The sequence below is a fragment of the Amblyomma maculatum genome, chromosome 9 (genome assembly GCF_055883805.1).
Source record: "Amblyomma maculatum isolate TAMU_Amacu chromosome 9, ASM5588380v1, whole genome shotgun sequence".
Taxonomy (NCBI): domain Eukaryota; kingdom Metazoa; phylum Arthropoda; class Arachnida; order Ixodida; family Ixodidae; genus Amblyomma; species Amblyomma maculatum.
The window spans coordinates 102,295,291-102,319,082 of record NC_139352.1 but is presented as its reverse complement, the minus strand read 5'-3'; the positions used below and the strand labels follow the sequence as shown (position 1 = coordinate 102,319,082).

The 23,792-nt window shown below is 43.3% G+C and overlaps 1 protein-coding gene across 1 annotated transcript in view; it reads right to left on the bottom strand.

Moving 5' to 3' along the window:
* The window catches only part of LOC146180062 (uncharacterized), a 79,219-nt gene that overhangs the window by 28,855 nt on the left and 26,572 nt on the right, over positions 1-23,792 (bottom strand). Inside the window, exon 10 of the mRNA XM_084580317.1 lies at positions 14,649-14,895. Within this exon, the coding sequence (XP_084436443.1) occupies positions 14,649-14,895 (247 nt within the window). The remainder of the gene's footprint in view (positions 1-14,648; positions 14,896-23,792) is intronic.

The following is a 23,792-nucleotide window of genomic DNA, read 5'->3' as shown; positions in this document are numbered from 1 at the left end:
GATGAAGGGCTGAAGAGTGCGCCTATATTTGTATGCTGTCCAGATTAGTGGTAAGAAAGACAGCCTAAATGAGTATGCCCTAAGAACATAAACTTTAAGTGCATAAAGCATAATAAGCACCAACGTAGCTATCTCTACTGTATACTTTCAAAAGCCTCACCAACTGATCCTTAATTAATCCTTTCGTTCAACAGCACGTGCAGACCATGGCTGAAAACCTCCTAGTCTTACTTGCCAATCTCAATAACCTCTTCCGCTTCTACGTTTATCGGCCCTTGAAACGAGTTCAACTGGGGGGGGGGGGGGGGGGGGGGGGGGGAGGTGGCCAATTGAATGGATTTGCTTCGGTATAGACGTCTTGGCCTTGTCCGTTCCATTTTCTGCAAAAACCAAATACTGCTTTCAGTACACTGATAATCATTTCGGACAGGTGCCTTGTATCCGCATCGATTAGCTGCACCAGTTTGACTTTTGAGCATAGCCAAGTTACTAGAATAAGTATGTTGTTGACAGCGTTAATAACCGATGGTCGCTTAGGGTAACAAACTGTATTCCAAGAGAAGGAAAACGTAGCAGGGGGCGGCAGAAAGTTAGGTGGGCGGACGAGGTTAAGAAGTTCTCAGGGGTCAAGTGGATGCAGCTAGCACAGAACCGGGTTAATTGGAGAAATACGGGAGAGGCCTTCGCCCTGCAGTGGGTACAGTCAGGCTGATGATGATGATGATGATGAAAGCGTTTATTACTGCGTTGCTTATTGTGCAGCGCATGCTCACATGTGGCATTTTGTTACACACAGATGTAGAAAACGCTACTTTACGAATAGCGGTGATTTTAGCCAGCATGGTTCCATGACTCCTTCACTATACGGCTTCAAGAAGACGGCATCATTAGGGTCTATATATTCAATCGAAAACAATGTCTCAGTGTAATGAACGGCTGAAGAAATCTGCCTTGATTTTAATATAGACGTCACAAGTGTGAGAAAGGGTGTGTGTATTTGGGTGCGTGTATTTAAAAGCTAATTAAAGATAACAAAACCTTGCATAAAAAATAGTAGTATGGTGGGAAAACCGGAGGAAAATTCATCGTGTAGAACGAGTTTCATCTACTGTAGAGAGACGCAGACAGTACGCGGCTGTGGTCGCATGCCAGTCTCCTCTCTAAATATATTTATTTGGGCGACTATTTAAAGGCGTACAATTATTTAGGGCCATTTCACACAAATACATGACCTATCAGTACCTACAGAATTCCGCTGTTCAGGAAAATTTATTTGCTTAATACCGTCCACGACGACTACATTTTTATGGAAGTAAGATATGTAAATGATCGGTAACTGACGCTCGGTATCCTGCCTTTTTTTCGTAAACTTTCTTTCGAGATTGTGCCTAACAGAGGCATTATGAGCTAGTGAAATATCCTAAAGGTAATGTAATCGTTTTCACACCGACAATGTCAGTCACTTTCAAAGAGGGAGACTCGCCTTCGGCGTGATGCAAGCAGCGCCGCACGATTAATTTGTACCATTGGTTGGAGAGTACTCAACACAAATTAGGTTTGATGACCTAATTACACTCGGCTTAAACAAACTGAGCGCTTTCTATATCCACAGGCCGCTTTTATGCGCGCTGCTGCTTTCAGGAGAATGCCGGCTGCGCTCTCCTTCGCTAAACTAGTACAGAGCATTGCCACTTCATGAATCCCGAATACGCCTGTGCTTCCGCACGCGGTCATGCATGCTGCGCACTGTACTTCCTGGGTGGATGTTTGATTGCCTATTTGTGACTCTGGAACGCTGAATAATAATAATAATAATAATAATAATAATAATAATAATAATAATAATAATAATAATAATAATAATAATAATAATAATAATAATAATAATAATAATAATAATAATAATAATAATAATAATAATAATAATAATAATAATAATAATAATAATAATAATAATAATAATAATCAATCAATCTTTATTTAATGTGCGCAGGAACAACCATGTGGTCTTTGTGCTGCAGCACAAATAAAAAAAAAACAAAAATGAAAATGCACAAACATGTTTACACATACAGAGAGAACACAAAAGAAGAAATAAATAATACATGAAATGAAACTGAGACGAAAAGTATCACGGAAAGTTGTCAATAAATGAGTAGCATCACTTATATACACAGTGAGGGAATTTTTGAGCACATCAGGAAAGAAAAAAAAAAAAGAACGGTAGGTAGGAGAGAAAAAAACAACAACAACAAATAACTGACATTGATTATAGTAATATAGAAATATACATAAAATAAACAACCATTCCAGGCGCAACAAGTGCATGTTACTTAAAACACAGGCTAGAAATACAGAATAATACAATAAAGAAGTAGAATTGAACAAGGGACAGTAAGATTCGAATATAAAGTTTAAAGTTGAAATATAAGTAAGAAACGGATAAAAAGTAGTTCAGGATACAGACAGCATTGAACAGGAGAAAAAGCAAAAAGTGAAGAAAATACAATATTAAGGCTAGAAAATGGGAGTTATATGTGATAAAGTACCATTTAGAATACAACGCTACGAACATCCAATGTAAATGAACAGAGCGAGTTTGGAAGATGTCAAGGTGAGGACAAAAAGAGTTAAATAAGCACTGCATCCTGTCCAGAGGGGAGTGGGAATGAAGAGGAGAAATCTGAAATGGTCTGAATTCCCTCATGCTCTTTCGCGGAACGCGCAGTAGGATGTACTCTAAGAGCTGAGGGCACATAATGTGGCCATGAAGGAGTTTGTACAGAAATATAACAAGTCTGATACGACGGCAGTGAAGAGAAGGAAGATTCAGTTGGGTGCTCCTGGTGGAGCGAGAGGGGGAAGTTGCGCAAGGAAAGCGATAATGAAATATCCCTAAATTTTTTTTTGTACTCCGTCAACCTTGTCCAAGTTAGATTTGCAAGTGCCATTCCAAACAACCGACGCATACTCTAAGAGCGGCAAGCATATGGACAGGTACAGTTTTAGGAACGGAAGTGGAGTATGGAACTCTCTCGAAAGTCTGCAAACGAATCCGAATGTGAGCATAGCCCGCTGAGCAATGCGTTTAGTGTGAGAGGAGAAGCTGAGGGTGCGGTCTAAAAGTATACCAAGGTCATTAATTTCATCAACCCTGTCCAACAGCACAGAATTCACAGAATAATGGTAGAGAAAGCTATGTGTTTTACGAATAAAGGACACAACCCTAGTTTTGGAAGAATTGAGGGTAAGTCGATTCTTCGCACACCAATCAGAAAAAGCAGAAGCAATCTCGAAAAAAATGTATTACCTTGAATATGTTTATATCATCAGCATAAAGAAGAAACGAGGAGCTCTTTATCGCCGAGGAAACATCATTAATAAAAACGGAGAAGAGAAGCGGGCCTAGTACTGAACCTTGAAGAACTCCACTCGTTGCAGGGTAAACGAAAGAAGTCTGTCCATTGACACTGACAAAGCAGCAGCGATCAAGGAGATAGTTGCGTAGGAGGGCTACGAGTGAGACTTCAACGCCAGAGAGTAGAAGCTTTTTAAGAAGTAGTGAGTGAGTAACAACGTCGAAAGCTATGCTCATATCACAGTACACAGTGTCAACCTGACTCCTCTGAAGGACTGCTGCAGAGGCATACGTCATAAACGTGACTAGGTTGGTAGAAGTAGAGCGACCCGACATGAAGCCATGTTGATTCGGTACTATGATATGTTTGAGATGGAAGGAAAGTATGTTGTGCAAAGCTAATTCGAAAAGCTTAGAGGCACATAGAAGAGAAATCGGACGATAATTGGAAACATCAGATTTGTTTCCAGACTTGAAGACAGGAAACACGCGTGCCATTTTCCACACGCGAGGAAAGGCAGCATTTTTTAAACAGTTATTAAATATGGCAGTCAGTACTGGTACTAATATATAACTGAAGGCTTTTATTATGGCGGCCGGAATGCCATCAGGTCCAGGAGACAAAGGTGGTCTCAGACGCTTAAGACTCTCAGTTATCAACTCCTCGTCAAAGAGAATGGAATTAGATAGAGCACCAGATGGGAGGCAAACAGAATCACAATGTGGATGTTTGTAAACGGAGGAAAAATGTTGGGCAAAACTGTCGGCAACATCCCAAATTTCCGAACCCTGAGAGTCAACTAAGCTGATACTTAAATCTGATTTAATGGAACGCTTGCGAACGTAACGCCAGAACTGACTAGGACGATTTGAGGCACTCCTCTCTAAAGACTCAAGATAGGAGTCGTAGTCCCGCTTGTATAAGCGTTTGTAAAGAGAACGCACACGGCGAAACTCATCTGCCCAATTGTGAAACCCAGGGCGTTTCGCTTTACGATGGGCCCGTTCCTTGAGTTTTAACGCCGTTATTAGTTCCCTTGAAAACCAGAAAGGGAACTTCCTACGCGTAGGAGTATGCAAATGTATATACCGACGCATACCATCAAGAACTATTTCTGTAAAGCGACTGACTTGTCCATCTGAATCATTAATGTCATTTAAAAGGGACCAGTCGACGGAAGAGAAGAACTTGAAAAGACCGACATAATCACCACGTGCATACGCGAAACGGGGCGAATTCCTCACCCGATCTGAATGAGTAGAAGGTGAGGCAGAGACAGCAGTAGTAACTAGAAGCGGAGGGTGAAATTTGTCACAGCGAGTCAGCGGTATGTCTGAACTCGAGACTCGAACACTTTCAAAATTCGATAGACAGATGTCAAGAATATTACCACAGCAGTTTTCAATGAAATTGTGTTGCTGCAAAGAGTTAAGAGCTATAAAATCAAGTAGAGCGTTACACTTACTTAATATGTAATGATTGCTGTGAGAAGAAATAAATGAGTTCCAGTTGATACCAGGAGTATTAAAATCGCCTAAAATAAGAAGTTTGTGTTTGCTATGACGGGTTATAACATGTTCGATTGAGAGCAGAACATCATCATAGGCTGGAGGAGGAAGATTCGGAGGAATGTTGAAAGCTGCAAGTAAAAGTTTTTCATGTCGATTTAAAGTGAGCTCGAGCCACACACATTCTTCAACAGTTTCCAGATCGGAACGTCGAACACACTTCACAAAACTGTCAATAGCAATGAGCACTCCACCTCCTCTTGATTTGGGACCTGTTTCAGGGCGCTCGCTACGAAAAACAGAGTAATTATTTGGAAAGAAATCATTGGAAGGGATATCACTTGACAGCCAGGTTTCGGTAACCAGAACAGCGGTATAACAAGAAGACAAGACGCTAGAAAAATATTCAGATCCCTTAGTCCGAAGACCTCGGGTGTTTTGATAATAGATGTCCAAATTAGGGGCCACTGCAATTTTGCGCCAGATCTGAGGGATGAAGCATATCGTCGTAAAGTTCCCACGAAAGTCCTTGTATATTCAACCCATCGGCCACATCGAAGGTTCAACAAGCTTACTGTAGGATTCTTCATCAACTTCAATATAGAAGGACGAGTAGGAGTCGTACCTTGTTTTCAGCTGCCGGCAGGAAATGGGGATAATATTCAGTGATTTTAGATGGTTGGTAAGGTCTACCGATGTTGTATCGGGACTGAGTTTAGAGACGAAAATAGTCTTCGGACGCTTCTTTTGGTAAATGGCAACGTTCAGGACAGATGAGCTCGATGCGCCAGTAATGGCTCGACTTCGGTGCTTCTTCATCGCACTGGGTGAGTTAACCGCACGGGGAGGAGCAGAGGCAGAAGATGAACTGGTAATATCGCCGGGAGTGATCCCTCGATGAAGAGCGGCGGAGTAGTCCACAGACGGCTGCTCCTCACGGGTAGGATTGCCCACGGAGACAACGAGAGGACGCTCGACGAGAGGACGCTCACACTGCGAAGCAGCGCGCCGCACAAGCTCCTGGCGTAGGCCGCGAACATCGGCACGTAGAGAGGCAATGACCTCGGCTTGTTGTACGAAAGCCCGCGAGTTCTCTCCACGAAGGCGCTCGTTCTCCTCTCGTAGCTGGGCAACCTCATCGCTCAGAAAAGAGATTCCCTCAAGCGCGTCGAGGAGGAGAGCCCGTAGCGAGGCAACCTCACCGCCATGTTCGCCGGTAGCGGTTGAAGGGGGAAAACCGGTCGGGTGGCTGGGCAGGAGCGGGGCGACGGGAGAAAGGAACGTAGCCGCCGGCGCACCACCGGCGCTAAGCCTAACACCGTCAGACGACGACGACGCACACAAATTGCACACGAATGGCTGAGAGCCGGACTTCACGACTTGCAGCTCGTCATCCGCCCAAGTGACGCACTTCGTGTGAACACGTTTCGCACAGTCGGCACATCGTAAAAACTGCTGCTTGCCAAAAAATGGGCGAGACCACAGCGCACATGCGTCCTTACTGGGCGCAATAATAATAATACTAATAATAATAATAATAATAATAATAATAATAATAATAATAATAATAATAATAATAATAATAATAATAATAATAATAATAATAATAATAATAATAATAATAATAATAATAATAATAATAATAATAATAATAATCACAGCGGGTAATCCGGCTGGATTGAGGGTGGTACGAGAATCACATGCGAATCAGCGCAGGCATAGAAGATAGCATTGCACCTAATATAGCGTGCCGAAGTTCGTCGTTCCATTTCCCGAAGAAGGTATTGTCGCAAAGTATAAAGACGGTGTGCGGATTCGCCTTACAGGAGGCAAGATGCATGTGTAATATTTTGCGGCGAATGCTCTATTCTCGACTCCAAACTTCGCCCTCAGATGAGGAAGGCGGAAAGAGCCTTTCCTAACTCGCAATAAATCGGTCAGGCCAATTTTGAATGACACTTTCGTCCTCCACGCAGAAACAAGTGGCTGCATTGAAGCTTCAAGTGGTGAACAGCATCTTAATCTCGTTCAGGTGGCTTTACAAATAGTCCTACTGAACGCACCATATACACCGCGCTGTGTATGTATCAGTGTCTTAGAAGGGATACCAGCAAAGCACTACAGGTGATAATTTGACACTGACTCGTTCAATTCCGAGCTTATTTGGCAGGTAGCAGCGAAATTTTGCGTCGTCCCTGCTGCCTGTTACTGGTCGCACAGAAGAAAGCAGACCATAAGACGCTTGACCAGCTCGCCATTTCACAACTTGCGCAAATTCAGTAAATTGGATGCCACGACTAGGAAAAAATTGCGGTATAATCCGGACTATGCCCAGATTGCCCGACTTGACTCATGCATCTATACTGTACAGTGTTTCGATCTCATTCATATAGGCTACGCTCCACGGAGGGTCTTTAGGATATTTGAATAAATAAAATAAAAATATCGCTTTGTTAGTCACGGCTTTACGCTTTCGAATTTTTTCTTTGAGTAACTTAGCCTCGCAAAGTAATCAGTGGATTGCAGATTACTGTGGTATTCCCTAATAGCCATTATCTTCCGAATCAAGTTCCCCGAGTGCTTCGTACAAGCAAAAGGTGAATACCAGTGCAGAGATCGTATCTCCTCACCAAGGACCTTTTATTACTCGGATTTCATCACGTTTAAAAGACAGGTGTATTTACCGTTCAGCCGATGTAAATTACTTTCGCACACGTCTTTACTGCTTCCCGGTTTCGCTATTCCCTTATGACCACTACGGTTTGACTAGATGCATTGGCTACAAAGGTTATTTATAGGGTGTGGTTATATTTTGCCCATTTTGGTATCCCCTGGTCAACAGTGCGGATAAGCCCTCTTTTCTGGCAGCCTTTAATAAAGCCCATATTGAGATTTGGCTGATTAACGTATCTGGCAGATTTTGTTACCAATTACCTTATTAGGCGGCTTCTAAGTAACGGACTCAGATATGTGGACGATACCACTTTAATGGCAGAAAGCGAAGTGGAACTCAAGATTCTTCTGATGCGCGTACAAGAAGAGAGTGAGAAGTTTGGGCTTAAACTGAATATTAAAAAAACAAAGATCATAGTGTCTTGCCCTATCAAGTCCTGGAGCATCAAGGGACAAGAAGTGGAAGCTGTGACAGATTTTCTCTTCTTGGGCTCCAAGATTACCCCGGAAGGAGACTGCAGCCATGAAATTAGGAGACGCCTGCTTCTGGGAAAGGGAGCCATGGCTAGCCTTGACCGCCTAGTAAAGAGCAGAGACATTAGACTGCCAACCAAGATCCGTATAACTCGTGGTATGGTCTTTCCAGTTGTGATGTATGGATCCGAGAGTTGGACTGTGAAGAAGGCTGAATGCCGAAGAATTGACGCGTTTGAATTGTGGTGCTGGCGGAGACTCTTGAGAGTCCTTGGACGGCCAGCAGATCAAATCAGTCGATATTGTCGACTATAAACCCTGACTGCTCATTGGAGGGTAAAATTCTAAAGTTAAAGCTCAGCTACTTTGGTCACCTGATGAGAAGAGAGGAGCCGCTGGAGAAAGATTTGATGTTGGGAAATATTGAGGGTTACCAGAGAAGGGGTAGGCAGCGAACGCGATGGTTAGATGGCATCCTCGAGGCGCTGCAGATGTAGTTATGTGATGTTAGGAAGATAGGGAGAGACCGGAAAACGTGGCGTGATATGGTCCATAGGGTTACGAAGAGTCGGACACGACTGAACGATTGAACTGAACTAAGGGACCATTAATCTGATCAGTTTCTGATTTTGAAATCCCCTGGCCTCTCTTTTCTTATGGTTTAGGCTAATATTCACATTATTCGGAATTCCGGTTGGCTGGAAGTCATGAGGCACCCTGTGCACATGTGGCTAGTTTCTGAAGCACGATTTTCCCTCCGTTATTCAATAAATTGCGTTATGTCGTCCTCCTCAGCTGGCTTTCCCTGTTTATTTGCGTCTGATGCTTTCTTCACTTATTTCTTCGTTACCAGCCGAATGACTGCTTGCAATTCAAGGCTGCCACTCTCATTATAGTCCTGATTACTTGGGATACTGTGCAAGTCAGTGCAGAAACCATCTGCTAGATTAAGTAATATATATTGGTAATTACATACCCGCTTGTGTACAAGGACATACATGCGATTTTTTCTGTCTCCAAGCTGCTGCTTCGCTGCTTTCAGGTTACCGCCGTTCAGAAGACCATGCTCAATTGTCTCCCTATTGCATTCTTTTATGTCGGTTATATTACGAATATTTTTTAAGTTCAATAGCTTTGTCTATTCAATTTTGTCCCTTAGGTTGAAGCTTTTCATTTTCTGACGTTGCTTAATCAGATATTTTGTCGAAGGGAAGTTCACCGGTAACCTGTCTATTCCGCCAATGCCTCTACTGGGCACTCCTTCGCGATACCTCTGAAATTATCGTTCGTTGCTTCTGCACTGAACCAGATATCTCTGCAGTGAGATACTGAAAACTTTTACTTTCCGTATTACCGCCAACTCATTAAGTAGCTCCTTTCCTGCCAATTTATTCCATCCCATCTTCAAGTCTAGACTAATTCGCGACGTTGCAATGGTATGGTCCCAAAGTCACATCATTCTTTGGACTTCGGCACCCTTCACAACGTGAGAGATGGCGCGCGATGGTAAAGGCATTTCATTTTTAGTCTTTAAATTCGGAATTCTTAGAGTTCACGTCCTGCGCTTCCTCTTTATAACAAGGTATTCATGAGTCATAAATTATCTCGTTCAGCGAATGCCTGCTTGCTTTTTAATTAGTCTACGTCATATTCGCCCATTTTTAGTTCTTTATTGTTCTTCTTAGCTGCTTTATCATTCAGATCAACAAAAAGTACAGTACGCTGCCCTGCTACTCTAACCACCGACGATTTAAATCTTCAGGGACGTTTTCAACTACCTGGCCGCAGTGACTAGATGCAGTCGTCTAGGCTTATACAGTCTTCGTTTTATAATTTTTATCCTTATTTACACCTTCTACCCACTAGATGGGGCTATAAAACTCTTCTGGTTACAGCTGTACATGCTTATGGGCTACACTATAATTCACGTTCTGCCACCATTGATAGCACGGTACATGGCCGCGCTATAGTAAGCAGAATATATGCTTCATTAGTCATCTTAATCTCAATAATTAGACTTTATGATATCCCACTTCATGTCTGCTAGTTCCTCGAAAACCACCGCTAGACTAACATCCCCCAGAGAGTTAATTATTGCGTTAAACGATACTAAGTTCACTTTATAATCGCAGCCTGTTCGGAGCCAGGGCTTCTTAGCACTCTACACTCCGTAATTTTTCTTACCACCAGATGGCCAGCGCTCTGCTGGCGGAGGGAATTTGACTGCAGGCGGTGATTGGTATATTCATATACAAAGAGAGAAAATAGAAAGAAAAAATGTTTTTGGTTCAGCGCATTCGGTATTCATTGATGGAAGTGGCTTGGAGGTCGGTTGGATTATTTTTCACGTGCTCCTCAATTTATATGACCCAAGGTCGGACAGTCGTCTCCTCGTGCGTCGACAGTAGGAGTGACTAGGAAAATTGAAAATGTAGGCATTACATGCACTCATGCGCTGAAAGCGGAGACCAGAGCATCCTGTTTCGGGATGGGCCAATAAGGAAACCCACACATCTGGGAGCGGCAGGAGAAGGACAAGCCGGGTGCCCCACTTCTCCAAGCCAAGCGGCCAGTTTTTGAAGAGAAATCGCTTTTGAGGCGAAAATCTCTCCTGTCTCATGCTTGGCGTGAACAAACGTTGTCAGCAGAAGTTGTCACCAGAAAACGCCCTTCGCTCTAGCACATAAAAAAATTCTGATTCCACTTGGAATTGATCTTATCTCTCCGATCCTCAGCCAAACACGCCAACCGCTACTCCACGCCGGGATCGTGAGAAACAGATCGGGATTCTCCATGTTTGGGGTCATATCCTTGTCAAACGTAAGAATAATAATAACGATGACAATGACGTTACCTTTAATTAATAAGGATAATGGTGATAGCAGTGAGGGATGATGATGAAAATAGCATGTCACTGACGATGAAATTAATAAAGGTAGTCCTGTAAAGTGGCTTTTGCCATTTCTGCTCTTAAGCATGGCAACGCAATACTGTAATTTTTACGCTACTACATATCCTCTAACTGACAAACAAAATTTGTTTATGTGGCAATAAACTCTAAATCCGGATGCCTGCGGATATTCCGAATTGACAGGCGCTCCATCTTCCTCGGTAATTATATTGCGAGATCATGATGACAGTCAGGCCTAGTAAGAATTGGTATCGGGTTTGCGAAATAATTTTGATTGGCGTAATTAGGCGTTTATAAAAAAAAAGGGAAGGGGGGGGGGGGGATTGCCGGACTTTCAATGCATCTTCCCCATTTTTATAGACACCCATCAAGCAAAAATGCAAGAAAGACCAATATCCTGTTGAACTAGTTGTTAAGATGCTCACTTCCTTCAGTAACATATTATTGCCTAGAAGACGAATTTCAATCCTCTATTCTTTGCAGGAAACACACTAAGACAACCCAAATTGTCTTCCCGTGCTACTTAAAGTAACTGTAATACTCGTGTTGAGTCACTGTGCCTCCCTTTCTGGATTCGAATAGCGTTTGAAGGGTTTTAAATGTATACTAAATTTGTATAAACCCTTTGCTAAGAATGATTTGGAGACAAATTCAGCTTACTCCGGATTCTTTAGAATATACATACATACGATAGACAGCGACGCCTCGTTCATTCCACTATTTCATGATGTTATTAACACCGTAACCACGAAGATTCTGTATTCTACTGTCTCTATATTAGGGGATTTTAACTTTCCTGTGATAAACTGGTCTTGCCCTTCTGAGATCACATAAAATTCTGCAGAGTGCCATTTTGTGAACACATGTCAAACCTTTGCCTTAACCCAACTAATATCTCACCAACAAGACAAAGTGCACAATCATTTAGCACACTTGATATGATTTTAACGTCACATCCAGAGAATCTGTTATCCCTTTCACATCTTCCTGGACTTAGTGATCATTCAATTATTAACGCCACGTTTCTCAGCCACCTACCAAAACCTAAGAAAGTAACTAAAACAGTCACTCTTTATGATAAAGGCGATTATCGGAACATTAACCGTGAACTCGAAAATTTCTGTACTTGGTTTCTTATCGACTTTGAGCAAAGGTCTACCGAGACTAACTGGTTCTTTAAGAATAAAATGAATAATCTCGTAAAACAATACATCCCTACAATTACTGTAAGCGAGCACGTTAATACCCCTTGGTTCAATAATACATTAAAATGTTTTAATAACAAGAAGAAAAGACTCGTTCGAACAGCCAGAAGAAATAACAACCCTAATACATGGCAGAAGTATTACGTAGTCGAAAAACAATTTAGAGCCCATGTTTTTAAAGCTAAGCATTCATTTTTTAATACCACGCTCCCCGAAATGCTACGCACAAACACTCGTCCATTCTGGAGATGTATCAATCCTAACCCTAGCAGCCCAATAACACTTCATGATGATTACATAGCTACAGTTGCGGAACATGCTGTTGCTGAAGTATTAAACCTGACCTATAGTTCTGTATTGACTTGTGAACCAGATGGAGACCTACCGGATTTTCCATCCTTTGGTTTTCCTGCTATGCCCGATATATAATTCGAACCCCACGGCATTGTTAAATTAATTGATTCTTTAAAAGTAACATCATCAGTAGGTATTTATGACATTATCGCAAAGGTATTAAAAAATACAAAGCATATTACAAGTGTCCATTGTCTCATATCTTTCAGCAATCACTTTCATCAGGCATTGTACCGCACGACTGCAAAGTGGGCAAAGTCATTCCAGTACCAAAAAAAGGGCCTTCATCTACCCGTCATAATTACCTTCCTATATCCATTAATAGCGTCCCGTCTAAACTAATGGAACATGTAATCTTTTCTCACATCATGAAATGTCTTTTATCTGTACATTTCTTTCACGCTAGCCAACATGGTTTTATAAAGGGCTTTCCTTGCGACACACAATTAGCTCTATTTATTAAGGACCTAAGCTCCAACCTTGATCACAACATTCTAGTGGACGACCTCTTCTTAGATTTCGAAAAGACGTTTGACAAAGTTCCCCCCCAGCGGCTTTTTTTGAAACTTTCACTTCTTAATCTCAATTCATTGATCCTTGTCTGGCTTCGTTACTTTCTAACTAACCGGGAACAGTTTGTTCTCGCTAATAAATGCTCCTCTTCTCACTCTTCTGTTATATCTGGGGTACCCCAGGGCGCAGTCCTGGGGCCGCCGCTTTTTTTTATCTATATAAACGACCTGTAAACTAACATATACTCTAACATATACGCTTATTTGCTGACGATTGTGTTGTGTACCGTCCTATAATTACTCTCAGTGATCGCCAGCTTCTTCAATCCGACATAGATCGCATTTTAACTTGGTGCAATAAATGGCTCATGCCTCTTAACTTAAAAAAAAATTGTTTATTTTCTTTTCACAGTCGTCCCTCTGAACCGTCTTTTAAGTACCTAATTGCTAACTCAGAAATTGCAGCCGTAACCACGTATAAATACCTTGCCGTTCACTTAACACATGATCTTAAGTGGACATATCACGTAACTCAAATTTCTAAAGAAGCAAATCGAGTTCTGGGGTATTTTCGGCGAACACTACGTCTAGCACCACCATCGTTAAAATCATTAGCCTATGTAACATTTGTACGGCCCAAACTAGAATATGCATGCGCTATTTGGGACAATAATCAACTTATTCTAAGACGCTAGAAGCTATACAAAACCGTGCCGCTAGATTCATCTTCCCTGCCTATTTTTATCATGAAAGTATCACCAAACTAAAATGTCATACTCATCTATCAAATTTAGCTAACCAGCGTAGCATCGCATGACTATCTCTATTTCACAAATTCTATTATCATGTTTCGCACAAGTCTATTATCATCCCTGCATACCGCACCTCCAGCCGCATGAACCACGAAAAGACAACCCATCCTCCGCAAGCCCGTTCATCTACGCATCTATATTCGTTTTTCGTGCGCACAGCAAAAGACTGGAATGACTTGACTGCCGACGTCATGCCCCATACACACTTATCCCTGTTCAAATCATCACTTGAAGCAATATTATGCCCTGAAACCCACTCCCTCAAGTAATACGCCTCTTTTGGGCCTTTGAGGTTGTAATAAATAAATAAATAAATAAATAAATAAATAAATAAATAAATAAATAAATAAATAAATAAATAAATAAATAAATAAATAAATAAATAAATAAATAAATAAATAAATAAATAAATAAATAAATAAATAAATAAATAAATAAATAAATAAATAAATAAATAAATAAATAAATAAATAAATAAATAAATAAATAAATAAATAAATACCATAGAACTGGACGAAAAAAAACGTCACCACAGCCCTGGCAGATCAACAATAAAATTAGGTGGCGTACATATTAAAAAGTGGATTTTATGGGTCATTCCGCTTACCCTGATTGAGGGGCTTTATGCTGGTTGCCAAAAAAAAAAAAGGATAATTATATGCTTGAGCCATTCCGGAAGCTGCACATTTTAATAATACTTAGGCGCGTTTCCGTGGACTGCGTGACATCTTCGGAATTGCGTGGAAATCATTCGGGATTAGAGAGAATGCATTGAGGACACATGTCTCGAATAGCAACTCTTAAAGGACACCTTAAAGTGGGTTTCAGTACCCTTCTTACCGTTGCCCCGTCTCGCAGCCGCGCGTTTAGAGCCCCCGAGGTGACGTCACTCAGCGCAGTGCTGTAGTAGCGCGACAGGTGCTCGAAGCTGTCCTCCGACTCGCCCAGGAACACCACGCGCAACGTGTCGAGCTTCTGCAGCGCCGTCCACAACTCGGCGGCCGTCATCCACGCGGTTCCGTTGCGAAGTAGGGCGGCAAGCTGCTCCCGCGCACCGTCCACCAGAGCCCGAATCTCGCCTTCGTACCTAAATAGCGAGTGTCAGAAACAATCTCCGCGACAGTTTTTCAAAAGTTGTCATTGAGACAAAACAATATTGAATAAGTACAGTTCTGCCTTTTTATGCTACAGCTGCCGACTGACATGCTTGCGTAATCTCAAAACATTATGACAGAGAAGACTACAAAAACTATCTTCTCAAAAAAGCACTGAAGGGAAGTGCGAGATGTGCTGATGAATTCTAGCAACACTTGTGGTTATTTTCAGAGACGCAACATGCGCACATGCCGCTAGTTAACATGATGCTCTCATTTTGGAGCACACGGGGTGGCACGGTGCTTCCGTGCGGTTGATATGAGACCACGCCTCCTTTCAGCGCTTAGACAAAACCTTTGTGTTAGTGGAAAACAATCATACAAACACCACAGCCACGCAAAATAATGCTAGTGCCTGGCTGGTTGCCATGACAACTGTGACGTTAGCTATTGTCGAGCCACAGAAATGCAGAGTGGGATATCGGCATGCATAACCGATACTTCTCTGGCAGTTGTTAGATTGAAAGCCGATATAGGAATTGAACCAGCCAGCAAGAGCCTTTTAATATAACCAGATGCGAAATTTGTTTGTAGAACCCATGTATTAAAAAACGGCGGTTTCAATTTGACAAAATTCGGATGTTTCATAATAGTGGTAGCACCCGCGGCCACTAAAATATACTATGTAGAAGTTGCACACTTTCAGAATTTTGATAAATATACCACCACCTAGAAAACAAAATACGTTAAGAACTGCGGTAGTAAAATTTGTACACATAACAAACGCAGAATTAATTCATGTAATGAAGAAGAAAGAAAAAATATTTCCAGACGGCAATGACGGCCCCAACAGAAAGCTCACATCGAACACTTACATGGCGCGGCAATTTATAGCCACCCAAAACTTAGTATTAAAACTGGTCACTTTTTGTAACGGAGTTTCCCAACTGGTACGATCCAAAAGGTATGATCCACTGCACTCCCACGCCGAGTCAGACATGGTACCCCCAGTCCACGTTCACACGGCTTGTTTGGTTGGGGCTTTATATCTATTTTTCGCGGCCTACCATACATCATCATCATCAGCCTGACTATACCCACTGAAGGGCGAAGGCCTCTCCCATATTTCTCAACTTAACCCGGTTCTGTGTTAGCTGCATCCACTTGACCCCCGCGAACTTCTTAACCTCATCCGCCCACCTAACCCTCTGCCGCCCCCTGCTACGCTTTCCTTCCCTTGGAATCCAGTTTGTTACCCTAAGCGTCCATCGGTTATCCTCTCTTCGCACTACATGTCCTGCCCATGCCCATTTCTTCTTAATTTCCACTAGAATGTCGGTAACTTGAGTTATTTCTCTGACCCACTCTGCACGCTTCTTATCTCTAAATGTTACCCCCACCATTTTTCGTTCCATAGCCCTCTGGGTTGTCCTCAACTTAAGTAGAACTCTCTTGGTTCGCCCCCACGTTTCAGCCCCATAGGTGAGTACAGGTAAGATGCAACTGTTGTACACTTTCCTCTTGAGCGATGGGCTTTTACACATCATTATATACAAGGTAATACAAACAAGGTGATGAACATAATTGCAACGGCGAAATAGAGACAAATGAGTACAATTGCTACTGAACAAAATATATAAACAAAAACCGATAACTTACAGTACGCGAAAGAATAGGAAGTAAAGAACAAAAGTTAACAAGAAATAAAAAAATCAGTTTTCATATATGAATAAACTCCCTTTCTAAAATATTTGTTAGTGCTTTGCGAGAATGATCGGTGTCGGTGATAGCAACTAAAGACACAGGCAGGTGGTTCCAATGTTGACAGTTCTTTGGCAGGAATGAATATCAGTAGGTGACTGTGCGCTGCGAAGGTAAATGAACTTTGAAACGATGATCCACACGTGGGGAGATATAAGACGCTGGTTTAATGAACCGTGACTTAAGTATCTGGTTAAGATAGTAGATTTTGGGAAAGAGAAAGACTTGATAGTTTGCTACGGAAAGAAAGAAGGGGAAGGTTAAGTGCATTCTTCATATTAGTAACGCTAGCAGAACGATTATAATTGTCAACAATAAAACGAACAGAACAATTTTGTACGCTTTTAAGGATTTTTATTAGAGTGACATATTCTGGGTCCCATATTGAACATGCATATTCGAGGATAGGCCTGACATTTGTGATTAGAGTTTTTTTAGAGGTGCTGGAGCTAGGGAAGAGTTACGTTTGAGATAGCCAAGAACGCGGTTAGCTTTCGATGCAATGTATTAAATGTGTTGATTCTATGTGAGATTGTTAGTGATATGCATGCCAAGATATTTGTATGAAATAACCTGGCCAAGTGGAGTACTATTAAGTACGTAAGTGGAGCAGGTTGACTGATTTCGAGATATTCTCATTGTTCTAGATTTTGAAGTGTTTAGTTCTATTAGCCAATTCGCGCACTAGTTTACGATGTAATTGAGATAATGCTGGAGTGGTATGGTATCGTTACTGCTTTCGATCTTGTGGTATATCACAATCGTCGGCAAATAAACAGATTTTTACTGACCACTGTGTCACGCGGACTACAGACGTTCTCACTTGTCATGTGAGCGTTTTTGTCCACAGTCTGCGCCGTCAGGTGAATCTCGGTATATGGGACAAAACAATAATAGGAGCTCGAAAATTAAAAAAATAGTAATTTTTGAAAAGAAACGCTTCGAAACCTACAAAAATATTTGCCTCTCCAAAATATCTTTTTTTTTCCCTGCAATAAATGTTATATCCACTGCAGCTCTGCTATTAATTCTGTTCAAAACTGTGTCCGTTTCCTTCTTCAAGAAGCTAAAAAATTATGAGAAACACAAACTCCGCATCTCGGTGCATGATATGACTGCATAGGCTACCACCCGATGTATAAAACCTCTCTTTAACTGAGCCGTGTGAATGTGCCAGCGTAGCCTAGGAGTAGCTTGCCTGACTCGCATCCAAGAGCACTAGAAGGTTCAACCTTTCTCCCAACATCACATAAGAAAGTCGAGTTTGCAGCTCTTTTTAATTTTCTAATATGTCTACTTAAGCCATACTGTGCATTGAAGAAACAGTGCTCGACCATGCTAGCTGCAATCTACCACCTGCAAGCGCCATACCCTTGAGTTTTCGCTTACAAAGGCGGCGCCACCCTGGCGCTGGTTCTTTGGCGCTATCATGTTAATTCTAAGGGTTCGAAATTCCTTATCAGTTGAAACCGGTTCACAAATGTCAAGTGCTGGCTGACTGTCCAAGCCAAGTGTCTAGGCACTGCAAGAGTTCAGTGCCTGGCATGTTCATATTCACACGCTTTGGTTTTACCAACATGTGATTTGGTTAGGGAGTGTATCTTTGCAACGTCTCCAGAAACACATCGCGAAGAATCGCTTACAGAGCGAAGAGGTTCGACCTGTGGCGCTTTATGTCAAGGCTCGTTTCTTGCATTTCATGCCCCACGCCATCCACATGGAGGCATAATAATACATAAAAAGTTAAATATTTTAAGTCGTGAACTTTGACACTACTTTCACTCTGAAGGTATCTTGTCGGACAAGCAAGTCTGCGGAAAACAGTCATGTCAGTCCGCTTCATCCACATGTATTTTCGTGCCGTTCCTAGGGCTTTTAATTATGGTTTGATTTACGGGATTTAACGTCCCGAAGAGACTCAAGGCTATGAGATGCCATAGTTGAGGGCTCCGGAAAGTTTGACCACCTGGGGTACTTCAACGTGCACTGACATCGCACAGCACACGGGTGCCTTGCTTTTCGCCAGCATCAAAAAGTGGCCGCGGCGGCCGGGATTCAATCCCGCATTCTTTGGCACAGTTGTCGCGCGCAGTAACCACTGCACCACAACGGCGGGGCCGCGCAAATATTTTCCAGTCGACTATAAAAGCTGCACGTAGAAGATAGAGACAAGAAGGCGAAGTGAAATATTCAGCCGATATCCGCAGCTTAAGGTTTCTATTAGACTGGTGTTAAACTTGGCTTTAGCCAGTAAGTTCAAGAAAAGATAAGGGAATGTATCTGTGCTGGGGCCGGTTGGGACCGCGGACTTTGACCACGGGATTGAAATATCTAGAATTAGATTACGATGAAGCGCTTATTGGCAGGTGCTTGCCGTTCATTAATGGAAGCTACTAATATCCCTCAAGATAATGTTTATTTATTTAAACCTACTGCTGGCCTCGCATTTGAGACCATTGGAGGAAAGAGGCACAATATACATTAATACAAACACAGTTCCAGTAGGCGCGCACGAAATCGGCCCATACAGTTTATGTGCATATGGTGTCCTGTAGAAGTGCAAAACAATCAGGAGTGAATGGTATGTTCCAAGGTGTAGGACATGCACATGCACACACATCCATACACCCACAAAAGAGACAACTGCTAACAAATCTTAAAAGTATAAAAAATCACGGCTTGAAGCAAGAAACAGATAATTGAATCAGTATCGATGAGGATGTCATTGCTACAGAGCACTACAGTAGTTTTCTTGATATGCTGGCAATGAAAGTTTTGATTGATATGCAGTTTATAGTATCGCTAACAGTTCCCCTCATGGATTGTTTGTGGAAAAAGAAGAGTACCGAATATGTCGTCGTGAAGTCTGTTTAGCTATGTGTTTACTGTGCCTTGTTCTGGTACTGCGCGCAACTGATGGTACAAAGTACTTACTGGTGTTAGTTTTCATGCTGCCATTTAGAAGAAAATAAAATTGGTGGTGGCTTAGCTTGGTTAAGCCTGGATATCAGAAGCGAAAAGGTTCGGCGATGCCATGGTTTAGCTTGTGGTTCCTTGGCATAGTTAGCCCACTACACACACTTTCAAATGAATTGTCTGGGAAGCGAGGCTGAAACTCACGAGTAGCATAGCCAAGCTCACTCACCCGAATGTCAAGGTTCACTTTTCGTAAACGGCTAACCTCATCGTCACATCCAGTGTTCTCAGCAGTAATACACGCCCGTGTTGATGCGTCACTTATACGTCTCTTTTCCAACCGCTCGGCACGCTGTTCTTCACTTTCGTCGGCTCGCCGCCCCTTGTTTTCATTCCGCCGTGCAGCAGTGGCTTCGGCCTGAGCAGCAGCACCCGACGCCTCGTCTCCTATCATTGTTCTTCTTCTCTTTCCCCGCATACGGTGTGACGGTGCCACGCCAAGGGTTTGAAAACCTAGCGCAGTGCATCATTCTTCTTTTTCTTCTTCTTCTTCGGCTCCGACCACCTGCGCCTCTCCTGTGATGTCAGGTGGTTCGCGCATGCGCAGCTGTGGCTTTTTCTTATGACGGAGCACACGCGAAACTGAGTTGACTAGCCCAGTGAAGCTTTTCGCTTCAAAAAATCTTAAGACTAAGTCGATGGGAAGGTATGTGCGCAGAAAAGACGGTCACGAGAGAAGAGGAGACAAGACGGAACGAGAGCAAAGTGTCAATCAAGATTCCCGTTGAGGTTTGATAGCCTGCTGCACCGTTAGCTTCAATACGGCTACGCACAAACTCAAAAAGTGGCTGATGTGCTTTAGCGTACAATACGTCTTCTACATCAACTGACAAACCAAACCCAGTGGTCTCATTGGTCCGCAGGAGCGAAATAACTTCGTCGGAGTTTTTTGTCGCAAAGGCGTCTACGATTTTTAGCATGTTTAGGTGCTTCTGTAGGTATAGACTGATTTCGGATTGCTATTTACCTCTTTCCCTCACGATTGCTCTGAAGCGGACTGCAATCTTGTTAAAAGCGTTGAGGTGCGAGGAAATAAAATCAGTTGTCAGTCAGCGCAGCGTTTGTGTCCTTCTGATCTTCGTCCTCGTCCTTCGCGCTGTTATTCCAAAATGCATTCTTGTGCGTTTTAGCGGCAAAGAACACTGTCAGACCGTCTTTGCTACTGCTGATGACTGCGCGTGACAGCTTATCGAAGACTAAGTAGTCTGGTTCGGTTTTCAGTAGTAGGAAAGACGGCTTGCCTTAATAATTTTGTTGTCTTAATAATTCTGTACACACTAAAAACAAAATACTCGAAAAGGGGGCACTAACAGCATGTCATCCGCTTTTTAAGTCTGTGCTACAGAAACGAACTCCGGTTAAACGGACCACTGAACCTTGTCAACCCCGAAGCCACTCTGCCTGGTCTTCCGCGGTGCACTGGCAGAGGTTTGACGGAGCTCTCAATCCATCATTCTAAAGTGGAATAAAAAATATTTGTCGACGTTTACGTTACTTCCTAATGCGAAATTTGAGCGCAGCACATCAGCTGTCCTACCTTTTCGATAGATTGAGGCAAAGATTTCGAGCAAGACATGTTTGTACAATTGCAAACAACTTTTTTATTTTTCACATATTTCTTCATGAATTCCCCTTACAGATTTGACTCTCATGAAGGAAGCTTTGTCGTCGGAGAAATGAATTGAGCATTTAAGTTATCGGGAGGTTGCGGGAGGCAGCGCGTGGGCTCATAGGAACGCTGCGAGGAGACAGCAGCGACGGTCTGATTCCGCTGACGCCGATAGCGAGTCAAGACAACGTAGCTCTGCGTTTCGACTTGGGATACACGCACCGTGATCCGCTGATAGCGAGCCGGCGCTTCGGTTCGGCAACTAAAGAACACTGTCGCCGCCACGCTGGAAGAGGGGGAGGGGGAGCAGCGGCGAAAGATGCCAGGAGCGCACGCAGTAATCGGAGAACACGCGCGGTCGCCGCCACGGAAGAAGAGGGAGGGGGGGAGGGGGAGCGCATGCTGCCCCGGCTGCGGAGCTGGTTACGAGGGACAATGGCGACGGCGATGATGCGAAACGCAGAAACGAGCACCAAATAGCTGTGCTCTAAAAAGAACGTATGACAGTTGAGATCGAGAACGGCCGAAGTGACGCAGTGTCCCATAAGCATACGCTAGTGTAAAGTATGCTTCTTTGCGTATTTGTTCTATCACTTTCGCTTTCGAAGCAGCAAGTTTTGTTTTCACAGAGAGATGCACTCAACAGCAGACGTCGCAAGCAACAGCGAGCCGAGCGAGGATAACAGTTTATGGCAGCTATACCTTACTGGTATTCGCCTTTTAGGAAAGAAGCGTGAAAGCGATTGAAAAACATATATTGACGACCACGCAGAATGCTATGCAAAGGATAATTTTAGATGTAACGTTAGGAAACAGCTAATTTGATTCCAGTAGGAATCGAGCTGAGGCAATGGATATGAGCGAGACATGTGTAGTGACGGCGAGATAACCTATAGTCGCCATGTTTGAATGAAGATATTCCGAGAATGCAATACGTAGCAAAGGCGACAGAAAGTTTCGTAGGCGCATGAATTTCATTAACTTTCTGTGACAATTTTGATAAATAATGTTTCGATGACAGAGTCCTGTGGGAAGTAACGTAACTTTGACAGGGTTCACTGCTGGGCTATGGGTGGGATCTTAGTCATGCAGTGGACGTAATCAGACTAAGGATGTTGAAACTTAGATATACACGGGGAAACAACTGCAAGTCTTCAAGAGCTGTTGTTTCATTCAGTTTGTTCAGCCCTCTGTGTGTTAGAGCTGTTTAGGGTCCTTTCTCTGGGTTTTTGGCCACATGAGGAGTAGTATTCGGCGTATACGAATGTTGATAGCCAGAAGAAAGGAGTTGGTTACTATCGAAAGAGAAGAGCTACAGTGACGGCACGACCCGAGTGTGCCAGAAATATGGTTAGGCCGATTGAAGGACGCTTGCAAATTAAGCCACCCAGATGGTGAATACCATGTTAGGACAACTCGGAAGTTTCCTGTAGAATGAGGTGCGTATGGAAAAGGAGAAGGAATGCGCATCGGAGTGCGGCTAGTCTGAAAGGAGGAGGGTAGTTACCGCAGAAGAAAAGTACGGCAGAGTGGAGGATTGCGTCACCAGAAGAGGATCACCACAGCAAATGTAAGGGGGTTACCTGCCGTGGAAGGAACACGGTATGGCAAATGCGCATGATTGCGCAACCGCCAGGTTCTCTGGTGTAAAATAGAAGGAGAGCATAGCGAAAATGGAGTCAGGCCCACTCCAACCAGTTAGCCTTCAGCGATACGCGCTGCCTTAGAGAGGTTCAGAGGATGATTGTTATAGTATCTAGTAACGTTGATTGATTGTTGTGTCCGAGCTAATTTATGGCTAAGAAGGCGTCGGTGTGTCTGCGTTCGCGCCATGGGCATTTCAGCGAGCTTGATCTGCAGATGTCCGCCCGGTCTGCACGCACGACTCAACAAATACTGCCCTCACCCATGTCCATTCCGAAGCTCCGATTTGGTCGTTTTGTGAAGAAACGACCTAACTTCCCACGAAGAGCCTGACCTCTTAATGACCCATAGAGGGGCGGCGGTGGAGCAAGAAACCGTCTTCGGACCCGACCGGGGTCGGGTTACGGTGTTCGCCGTTTGGACAAAAGAAGCGGAGGGAGAAGCCATCGTCGGCTAAGCGCGAGGTTTGGCCTGCCAGTTTTAACTGCTTGCGGCTGAGGGAGTGACCCACAGGGTGCCGGAGCAGACGCACGAAAATACAGGCAAAATGACGCTCAGCCGTGAGGAGAGAACGATGGGGGCTAGCTTGTAAATGGCCGACGTGTGTGTGAAAGTGTAGTGGCACACGTCCAAGAATGTGCGGGGTGGGGCTCGGTGATGCAGTGCGCAAACTGTCACCTCACGCTTTGCGATTGGCCCGTGCAGACGATGAACCAATTCGTAGCCTAGAGATCTAGAAGGACCCGAAAGCAAGAAAACTCGTTCTCTGACATCGGGAGAGGGCTTCCTTCTGAAATCTCCAATGTGTGAAGATGGAAATACACTACTTGTATTTTGGTGTAATGAAAGCTCCTTTGTCTCCGCGGTTCCTCGACGCCTCGTTGGTCATTGCTACCCTCG